Source organism: Miscanthus floridulus, chromosome 10 (genome assembly GCF_019320115.1).
Source record: "Miscanthus floridulus cultivar M001 chromosome 10, ASM1932011v1, whole genome shotgun sequence".
NCBI lineage: Eukaryota > Viridiplantae > Streptophyta > Magnoliopsida > Poales > Poaceae > Miscanthus > Miscanthus floridulus.
The window spans coordinates 69364212-69375470 of NC_089589.1; the positions used below are offsets into that span (position 1 = coordinate 69364212).

Sequence of the window (11259 nt, forward strand, 5' to 3'; positions counted from 1 at the left end):
CTTTACTAACATAGTTCTTCTCTTTTTTCATATAAAGTGCAAGTGCTTCACGAAGGGGAAGAGGAAGGAGGGGAAGAGGAGCAACTTCTGGGAGGCTTGCTATTTTGTTAGGTTTCGATGCTTATGTAGCAACTTCTAGGAGGCTTATTACTAGTTGCCTAGAGAACTCACTAGTAGCTCCTACTTCTGTTTGATATGTCATTTAGACCTATATATTAGTGTTTGACATGTCATTTGGACCTGTATGTTGGCTTCTATTGTGGTACTATGATGACATGTTGCATGGATCTGGTTTATATGTACTAGTTGTGTGATATTAAATTGTGTTTATGTGTATTGTCAACTGAAATGTTGTCGAATTTTTCTAAAAATTCTGTATAAAAAATGTCAACTTTGTCTGAAACTAGGGGTAAAAACACAAATAACATAATAAACAGGGGTAAAAACGCATGGATAAAGTTATCCTTTTATCCAAAAGTTAACACCATTAGAGGGACTTAACAGACCAGGAGTAAAGTCTTCATTCGGTTAAAAATAGCAGTGGTAAAATCATAAAGTTAAAAAAAATAAGGGTAAAATCACAAATGGACATCAAAACTGAAGCAGAAACGCTTAAGCCCCTAGAAGTAACTATCATCATTTCATTAACTTCAAATAAGCACACGACCTATGCAAAAAAAATTCAATTGCTCATGTTGTCCATCCATCATGTATGCAGTTGTCCATCCTTTCACTCAAGTAGATCTTTCAATACACATAAGAGCATGTAGAATTGCCACCTCTGACACTAATAGTGCTACCTCGACAGCATGTCTCAGGATCAAAAGCAAGTCTTGCAGCCTCCTCATTCCTGGCTGCTTCTTCTTCCTCTGTCTTGAGAGACAATTAGTTTGTCCTGTGAAAACCATAAAGTCCAACTGATTAAGCAGATATTTGACAAGTATGTTGCCTGCATCACACAGGCCAGAGGAAAATAGTGATGGGAAAAGCTCAAGTGCACTTTGTTATAGAAAGATCAGTAACATAACATTTTACTACAGGTTTTGGTAGTGTAACCCATCTTTTTTTAGATAAAATCAGTTACAGCTATGATTGGTATGGATTGCATCAGTTAAATTGTTATTTGGACACAGAAAGATGTGCCCACTGACCAACAAATTGTAACATGCAGAGAAAGTCAGGGAGATGCAAACTTCCAAAGATCTATGCTCCATTACACAAACTTTGGTCCATACGGTTGTAACTTCCATTCATTTGGAGGCAAAATCACATGGTGAATGTACCAAAACAAAAGGGTTTGTTTTGGTACATTCACCATGTGGTACCAAAACAAAATGGTTAGTTGCTCCTACCCGTTTATCAACCAAAACAAACCTGATCGGGCTACCACCATTACAGTTTTGCAGCAAGGCAAGAGAGATGATTACAGAAGCACCAAGTCAACAAAAAACAAAAGGGCTTCACACAGCCAGCTGAAAAGAGGCCAGACTCCACAGCAGCAATCGTCACACAAGTGTCGCTTCAACCCTCCTAATGGTCATCATTTTCTTCCTCCAGTAGCTGCACCGTGCCTTGCTCCGATCTCTTGTTCAGAAGCTTCCTTGCGATCTGTATCATTGTGTTAACACCAGCAAGCAACACTTCCTTGTCTTCCGCTGAGTACAAACCTGCCCAAAAGCTCATGAGCGCACAAGTATAGCAGACGATTGAAATTGGAATTTTTATAAATTTGCCCTCAAAGCAGCACTTGTTCCTTGTTTTCCAGATAGCCCAACAGATGGCTGCAATGCCAAGAGTGTGAAATCCACCCCACCCACCCCCCCCCCCCCCCCCCCCCCCCCCCCCCCCCCCCCCCCCCAGGGAGTGGCAATAGTTGCCCAAACTGATTTAGCCACACTACACTGAAAAAAAAAGATGTGAAGCAGTTTCATCTTTGGAACAAAAATAACAGGCTTGGTCTCCAGACCACTTCCTTTTGATCATATTATCCTTAGTAAGGATTGCATTGTTCAACAGCATCCAAAGGAAAATCTTGATTTTTTCTGGAATCTTTCCTTTCCAAATTTTCTTTTGATAAAAACCATTGTCATTAGCTATGAGGGCATTATACACAGATTTGACTGTAAAATGCCCTCTGACACCAAATTTCCAATACACCACATCAGAATCAGATTTTAAAGAAATGTTAGCTGTGTCAGCCATAATCTCATCCCATTGTGATTTCCACACATCAACTAACCATCTAGAAAAGGTGAGGGATTGAGGATTTAGCTTAACAGCAGCTAGGGTGATGTCATGTTGTTGAGACATTTTAAACAGATCAGGGAAAAGTTGGGCGATTGATTGATCATACAACCATCTATCTCTCCAAAACAGAATTTTCTTGCCATCCCCAATTACGAATTTCCTTCCCTGTACATAAATACCTCTAATTTTCAACAGAACAGCCCAGATGGGGGAATCAGTCTGCCTGTGCTTCACAGTACAGATGGAATCATTTTTCAAGTATTTGTATTGAATGATTTCTTGCCATAATCCTGATTCACTATCAACTTTCCATAACCATTTGCATAAAAGACTGAAGTTCATTTTCCTAATATCCTTGATGCCTAAACCCCCTTTTTTCTTATTTTTACAGATTTTTGTCCACCGAATCAGATGGTATTTCTTTTTTGTCCCACCTCCTTGCCAGAAAAAAGTTGTTCTTATCTTATCCAGCCTGAAGGGCGGGCCTGGTGCAAGCGGTAGTCTTACCGCCTGTGACCGGAAGGTCCCGGGTTCAAGTCGCGGTCTCCTCGCATTGCACAGGCGAGGGCAAGGCTTGCCACTAACACCCTTCCGCAGACCCCGCACAGAGCGGGAGCTCTCTGCACTAGGTACGTCTTTTTTTTTAATCTTATCCAGCCTATTCACTATGGTTTTAGGAAGTAAATAGACATTTGATAAATAGGAGCATTAGAAAGACTAGAATCAATAAGAGTTTTCCTTCCAGCTATGGACATGGTCCTCCTTTCCAAATATCCAATCTCTTACTACTCTTCTCAATCAGAGGGAGCCAATCTGAGATGTGGAGTCTACTTGGACTGACAGGTACACCAAGATATTTGATAGGGAAAGGCCCAACTTGACAATTGAAAATTCCAGCATAAGTATTAGCCCAGTCACCATCATCATTAATAGTCATAATCTCACTTTTCATGAAATTAATCTTAAGTCCAGCCATCAATTCATACAGGTACAAAAGAAGCTTTAAATTTCTAGCACCCTCAATGCTATGTTTCAAACATATAATAGTATCATCAGGCATATTGTAACACAGCAACACCTTTGTCAATAATATGATCAATTAGCCCACAGAAAAGATTGTTTGATTGGGCTTTCAGGATCATCCTAGATAACCCATCAGCCACAAAGTTGAATAGAATAGGAGAAAGTGGATCTCCCTGTCTTACCCCTTTAAAGCTCTTAATATAAGGCCCAATCAAATCATTCAATTTAACACTTACAGTTCCCCAGAAACTACTTGTTCAATCCATTTACACCACCCACTTGACCTTGTCATAGGCTTTTTCGAAATCAAGTTTCAGTATGATGCCAAGTTGTTTTTTCCTTTTAGTTTCATGGAAAATCATAATGCCGCTCATGATATTTCTCCCTTTCATAAAGGCAGATTGGTTTGTATGTATCAATTTTTCAGCAATCTTCTCAACTCTTATGGTCAGGGTTTTAGTAATCAATTTGTATAAGCAATTTAATAGGCAGATGGGCCTATATTGTTGAATCGTTGAAGCATCAGATTTTTTGGGTAACAGAGTGACGATTCCATAGTTTTTTTTTTTTTTGAATGCCTCTCATCTGGGTACAACTGTAGCATCTGTTCGTACACACGCACACCCACTCAACACACGCACACGCACACAACTCACACCACCCGTGTACAAACAAACCTATAACTACACCCAGATCAAAAGACCGCGTCCTTCTTGAGATCACCGAAATCCACTGATTCCGTAGGCGACGGGCACGTCACGATCCATCACGCGCGAGAGGCAGAAATCCCGAGAAAATCCCGGGCAACGGTGAGGAACGCGAGTCGATCAGGGATCGAACACGGGTGGGCTGCTCGCACGCCGGCGCAGCTAGCCAACCGAGCCTCAGCTCGGTCCTCGATGATTCCATAGTTGATTCTACTGATGTTAACCTTATCTTCATGAAAATCATCAAACAGCTGAATAATATCTTGTTTCACAACATCCCAGCATGTCTGATAGAACTCAATAGGGATTTTATCAGGACCCGCTGCTTTGTTTTTTTCCATTTGAAATAGGGCCTATTTTATCTCTGTCTCAGAAAAAGGTTTGCACAGATCTTCATTTTCAGACTGACACTTTGGGGAGTTCATCCCACAAACTTTGTTCAATGTGTAAATCATCATCATTTTCAGGGCCAAACAAATCAGTATCAGTATTCAGTGGCGTGTTTCAACATATTGTCATTACCTTCAATTATGACTCCATCTTTTTCTAACGAAATCACGGTGTTTTTTCTTTTCCTTTCATTAGCAATCTTATGAAAATAGCTAGTATTATTATCACCCTGTAAAAGCCATTGTTCATGACAACGGTTGTGCCAGTATGATTCTTCCTGTTCTAAAAGAGAAAAGTTTTCTTTCAAGAGCTCCATCTTTCTAGTCCATTGATCATCACTAAGATTACCAGATTCTTCTAAAGCCTCCAAATCAATTAGTTCATCACTAATATTAGCCCTTTTCTTAATTCCCCCAGCAGATTAAAACCCCAACCCTTGAAGTACTGTTTCAGGATCTTCAATTTCTGTTGGATTTTATCTAGGGCAGAAGCAGCTCTACAAGGTTTCTCCTAAATCTTTCTAACAGTAGGCAAAAAATCAGGATTTGTAAGCCAACTATTCTCAAATCTGAATTGGATGTGTTTCATGGTCTTACAAGGACCAGAAGAAAGAATCAGAGGGTTATGATCAGAGATTTCTCTTGGAAGTTTTCTAACAATGGTGTTGGGAAAAATATCTTCACACTCCTTGAAGGCAAGGATTCTATCAAGTTTCTCTAGAATAGGGTTTTCCTGATTGTTTGACCAAGTGTATAAACCACCAGTCATGACAATCTCTCTAAGTTCATGAGAATTGATGAGAGTATTAAACATGTCAGAGTGTCTATGTAACCCATTTAATCTGTTTCTTTCTCTGGCATATCTAATAATATTAAAATCCCCACCAGTCAACAATGGTTCCTTGCTTCTATTATAGAAAGCAGAAAGTTCAGTCAAGAAATTAATTTTATTTTCCTCTTGAGCAGCACCATACACAATCAAAAGATTCCACTTGATTTTGTTAATTTTGTCCCACAAGTTCATTTGTAGCATGAAATCTCCTTGGTGGAAGGCACCCACATCATAAAATTTAGTTCTAACACCAACTAGAATACCACCAGATTTACCCTTGGCAGGATTACTCAGCCACAAATAGTCTTTCTGAGCATCAAATTTTCTAATGATTTTGTCATCACAATTTTTTATCATGGTTTCCTAGATTACAATAAAATGGAAAGAATATTGATGAACCAGATTTTTCAGGAAAGTAGCAACACCTTTCTTCTTAAGACCTCTACAGTTCCAAACCAACCCTTGTAATGTCATTTTGAACATTTTTTTTTTGTGTGATTTCTTGATGGGATTGGCTTTACAAGGCCTCCCTCTTTTTTTAGGAATACTAGTAACTTCCTAGTCCTTCAACTTATAATTATTAGCTGGAGAGAACTTAACAGTTTTCCTTTTTTCTCTCTTTCTTCTCCTTGATTCAACTAGGATAAAGTCCTCTGATTCAGAGGATTCCTCGTGCATCCATTCCAATTGGAGCGGAGCCTCAGAAATTTCAGGGATCTCAACTGATTCGGTTTGAGATGCTTGATTTTTTTCACATTGTTTCAAGTACATATCATCCCTAGCAACTTCTAAAGTTTGCAATAAATCAAAGGTAGCAAAATCATCATGATTCATAGAAATACCCATATCAGAAACAGTATTGACAATCTCTTCAATAGGTAATGCAGAAAAAGCATTGGTGGTGGGCAAGTTACCTTCCAGATTTCTCTTCTTGGCTTGCTTTTCAACTTTTTCCATTGTATTCAGACTTGTATCTTTCTTGAGTCTCTCACTTCGCCTTCTTTCTTGAATCACACGATCTTCAACAGCCACCACTTCTTCCTCTTCATCAGGGATCACAATAACTTCAGTTGTTTTGAGATCATCTGGCTCCACATCCATCCCAATACTGTCTTGAGTATTAACAATATTATCATCAGCAAGAAAGATTTCTGGAGATTGGGTAGGCAGATTTGCAATGGTACTTTCAATAAGACTCTTCTCATTTTGCTTATCAGAGAGATCCGATTAAAGAATCATAACACATGTGTTGGTCTCTATAAGTTTAGTAGCAGGAAGAAAAGATTTGGGATCAATTTCATTCACAATATCCTTCACAAACCACATCTGTTTGGATGATTCACCCTTGTTGCCTTTCTTAGCTTGATCCTCATTCATTCCAGTTAACTGCTTAACTTTGTCAGCAAAAGAATCACTGTCGGAGTCTAAATCTTTAAAGGTCTCAGGAATATGCACCTTGCCACCATCTCCTTCAGCATAGCTTCTATTGTACCCCTTCTGAGCATCTCCCATCAGTTTGGATTGACTTCTGGATTTATAGTCCATCTTAGGGGGAGCAGACCAGTAGGGCTCCTGAATCTGCTTGCCCGATCGTTGGTTGACACCTTGATTAGCAGGAATATTTCTCTCCTTGTTACCAAAATCTTGATTCATAGGAGGCAAATCAGCTTTGGATTTCTTAGCAGGAGGTTGAGTGTCTTCACTAACCACAATACCACTTTTAAGTACTTTACTGCCAGCATCTTTAGGAACTTCCCTCTCAAACTCAAAATCAATGATGTACATCCCTAGAGTCCCTTCTGCAGTTTTCGGAAACCTAGTCACATCTCTACAAGCTATCTTCAGTCTGACGTAATCGTATCTGTACCTTGATCCTTCATCAATTTCAATCACCTTCCCCCTCAAGCCACCGACCTTAGCCAAGGTCCTGATAGACCGTTGATCAGCAGGAATTTTGCCCACCCAGAACCAGGCAGATTGTAACACTCCTTTAGCACCAACTGCAGGTGTCCAAGCTTCTATCTTAATTTGAGCCTCATTTCTCATGGTAAGATTCTTCAAATTACTCCACTGAGCAACCATTCTAGCAGTGGGAATCCTCATGAGGAACTTTCCATCAGCAACTTGTCTAGCATGCCACCTCCAAGCATCAGCACCGATGAGATTCATGAACTCTAGTTTGATTTGTTCAGTATTCACAGCACCTCTAATAATAGTTATGACAGTAGTACTAGATTTCTCCTTAGCAACTCTAGCATCTATGCACTCATCAATGTAAAAAAAGCTCTGATCCTCAACTTGGGCAGCACAAAGTTCCGGACGAACTTTCCAAGGCAAGCATCTTTTGCAGTCAAGAGTAGAATGATTGTTATCCACAGATTTCACAAATGATTCTACCGCAATCCTTAGAAGCATGATTAGTTAATCCACAATGCTCACATGGGGGGTACTGATTACCAGCATTAGGATAAGAGGCATCTTGAGGCTGATGATTCTGTGAATTACCTTCCTTGGGTTCACATCCACTCGCAACAGCATCCGTGATCTTGGGCCCCCACTGAGTGGGTTGATCAGCTTTTTCACCGAGCCCTTCCCACTTTGAGTTGATCTATTCTTGCTCAGGATCTTCACCAGCAGCAATCTCTTGCTCAGCATGATCTACATCTTGAGGTGCTTCCTCTTTACGCTTCCATGTATTGACACGAGCTCCGGTTCGCCCCGCCCCCAACCCTGTCTTCCACCTCCGAATCCTTCGCGACCTTGGCCGAATCCGCCATGGCATCCACCACCGCGCGGCTGCATCGCGACGCGGATGACGGGAGACGGTACCGCCCTCACAACAGTTGCAAAGGATCTCAGGGAAGCACCACTCCACAGGTGTTTGATGAACTTGGCTAGGGTTTAGGTGACGGGTGACCCCGATCTGAGATTGGGGATCGAAAGTGGCTCAGAATCCCGTTCGTCTCGGTCTGGGACGGCTGATATTGATGGGCGGTGCTCCGATTTGGAGTAACCAACCACCATCTGCTCACCACCATCAGGATGGCTGACGCGTGTACTCGCAGACGGGTGTGGCCCGAGGATTCCAGGCACGATGCATACCTTTTTCTTAGAAGCACCGTCTGCTAACTGGTTTTTGTGCCTCTCATCATGTATAGATACACATCAACTCTACACACGCATACCACATTCACATCATACATACACAAGCAAACCTACAACTATACTTAGATCACTGAATCGCGTCCTTTGTGAGATCACCGGGTCCAACCATGAACCTGTGGGCAATGAGGCGCGTCGCATTCCCTTTGTGCCTCCACGCGAGAGGCAACAAAATTTATTCAGGGACGAACCCTAGTGAGAGACGCGAGTGCGATTCCAGAGAATCGAACTTGCATCGGCTGCCTGCCCACCGGCTGAGCTAGCCATCCGAGCTCTGCTCGGTTCTCTGCTAACTAGTTTATATGACACGTGTACTCGCAGACGATGAATGACCACTAGATCTTGTCGATGAAACAAGGATAATGGTAACCCATATTAATTCCCTTTGAATGTTCTAAAACCCTATCACAAAACTATTCTTAGCGAATAATGTACCTTTACTAGTAGTCCTATTTTACTGACCTATTCCATTGCTTCCTACCAGTTCCGATCCAAATGCCTACTCCTCTACTCCTATGTTTCACAAACCTGCGGCCTATCCCTTACCAAGCTACCTAATAGCCCAAAAGGCACATGTACATCATGGATCCTTTCTTTTCTTCCTCTTGTTTTATAGCATAAAGTATTGTAAAGAGTTTATCTGTTAAAGCCCTATGCGAAAGAAAGTAAGGTGTCAGTGCCAAAGCTTCTTCTCAAGCATCAACACATCAGACAAATAGGAATCGAAAGCGAGGAAAGCAACATCAAAGACTAGAGAAGTAGGCGAGTCAAGGCAAGGAATTTTAGCTCTAGTATTTCTCGTTGCTAGGTAGGTCTCACTATCTCTTTGTTCAGTAGTTGAAGCTTATCCGTAGAGAAGTTATGTTACACAAGTAGGAACAAATCTATCTACATTTTCATTCACTTGAATTCGTAGATCAATGGTTTACGATTACCAACTCGCCCCCAGTGGATTCTAGGAATGAGAGCACTTATGTATCGAGGGGCTTTAGCACAAAATGAAGTAGCTAGCTAGCTAACTAAGCTATGATGGAAGGACGGGGCTAGGGCAATAAAATCATTGAAATACCACTAAGGCCCGAAAAAGCAAGTGCAAGTCCCGATAATTGGAAGAAATGCCTACCGTGCATAGTACCGATGTACAACCAAGACTAAAATTGGACTAGACCCTTTATCTTGGGCTCATTCCGAGTATGGATTCTTTTGCCTACCTCGATTCAAGTTCCAACAAAGATAGGGAGGGAGCTAGTTCTTCCAAGGATGGATAAGCACTTTCTTTTTTTTATGTTGAGATCCATAGTTGCCATAGAGAGTCAGTCCATTTCATCTGGGTGGAATTCAAGTACTTCTATTATGCCAGATGAGGATCACTGTGTCTTGTATTTTCTATAACATAATTCTAGAAGTAGTTGCTCAGTCTTTGTTCCTTTTTCTATTCATTTTAATAGTGTTGACTCAAATTAAGACCAGCAGCCATCATACTAAAGAATTGTTGACAGAAATACTGATGAGCTTCATAGGATTGAAAAGAACGTCTGCCCACTGCGGAATGGATGGTACTTCCACTAGTTATAGTTATAGTAGTTCCACTCGATGTGGATCGCGCCCATGCTTGCTCGGCTCTAGGATCAGGCTCCTCAACCTATTTTCAATAAGTCATCTGGTCTATGTTGTTGGAGTTCCGCATGACATCTTTGTAACAGAACCACCCAATTTATACAAGATCAAGTATGGCTGTCCCCGCTCACACGTTGACACGCGCATACTTTCACTTATATAAATCCGGTAGTCCGCCGAGTGTCCCGAAAGACCTCGGTAAATCAACATCACAACCAAGATCACATGATTAAGCAAATACACATCACATACATAGAGTTGCAGCGAAAATAATATTACAAATGGGTTCATAAATAATAGTACAAGTTTGGGTTTTAAAACCGCTTAGTGAAAACAACATAACTTTCAAATGATTACATTAATATAAGTTTCAAATATATTGCTAGCATAAGTGACATCCTCAGACAAGAGCATATAGATGAGAAGTAAATATAGAATCATCGAGCCCACCGACGGTTAGCCACCATCTTCAACAGGCCGAGAACTTCACCTGCAACATGGTGGGATAAACCCTGAGTACTCGAATGTACTCTGCTAGACTTACCCGTCATAAACAGAAAATAAATGACACCAAGGAGTATACAAGGCTTTATTAGTGGATCTTGCTGGACAACCTCTTTGCATAAAAGCTTGAGTAATCATTAGCATTATTCACCTGTACTAACAGTGACTTTTAGCCATTACCTACCATTTATATTAGCACCTGTACTAATCAATCACTTGATTAAGTGGCAAACAATAATAACCATATCAGGTATTTCATGGCTCATTATCATTATCATTATCATCATCACCATTTAACCATATCTTTAATTTTAGTGAATCTATGTTGCCGCTGCTCAGTCAAGTTCTCACTATCCAGGAGAGACGCCGATTCGAATCGATTCCTATCCAGCTGGAGGGGTATTCCTAACATAAACCCTGCTTCCCCCGTTAGGGTCGCAAACAAGTCACCTTTGGTATAATTCAGGAGTCGCGGGTACGATCAGTGTCGCAAAATCAGAGAACCACTCTGCCATGAGTGCTCGGTGACTTAACCCGCCCTTGGGCTTATGCCAATGGCTCTCCGCATATCCTGACTGCCATCTAGATTGCGACCAACTGCTCATGATCCCGGCCAGAGTCGAGCTACTAGGCTTCGCGGTTGGAACGACTTATCCGACCAGCTAAGTGTTAGGCTACGTTCAACCTGACATGAGGACGTACAGCGTATCGGTCCTTAAACGACACAGACGAGGATAGATTCATACCCAAGACCTCCATGCCTTGTTGCTGCACTACC

At 41.2% G+C, this 11259-nt stretch overlaps 1 protein-coding gene across 2 annotated transcripts; it reads right to left on the minus strand.

The window, feature by feature from the left end:
* Positions 1-528: 528 nt before the first annotated feature.
* LOC136486712 (uncharacterized) lies at positions 529-8221 on the minus strand. 2 transcript variants are annotated; one of them, XM_066483676.1, is made up of 3 exons: positions 6113-8221; positions 1375-1667; positions 529-895 (listed from the first exon to the last, which is right to left on the minus strand). In XM_066483676.1, the coding sequence occupies exon 1, from the start codon at positions 7611-7613 to the stop codon at positions 6426-6428; it is 1188 nt and encodes a 395-aa protein (XP_066339773.1). In that variant the 5' UTR covers positions 7614-8221; the 3' UTR covers positions 529-895; positions 1375-1667; positions 6113-6425. The 2 variants fall into 2 exon arrangements, with proteins under 2 accessions (XP_066339773.1, XP_066339772.1); XM_066483675.1 differs by lacking the exon at positions 529-895 and having other exon boundaries at positions 902-1667.
* Between the last annotated feature and the right edge of the window lie 3038 nt (positions 8222-11259).

Coding starts and splice junctions, on each gene's coding strand:
- LOC136486712 (XM_066483676.1), bottom strand. CDS start 7,613: ATGCTTCTAAGGATTGCGGTAGAATCATTTGTGAAATCTGTGGATAAC.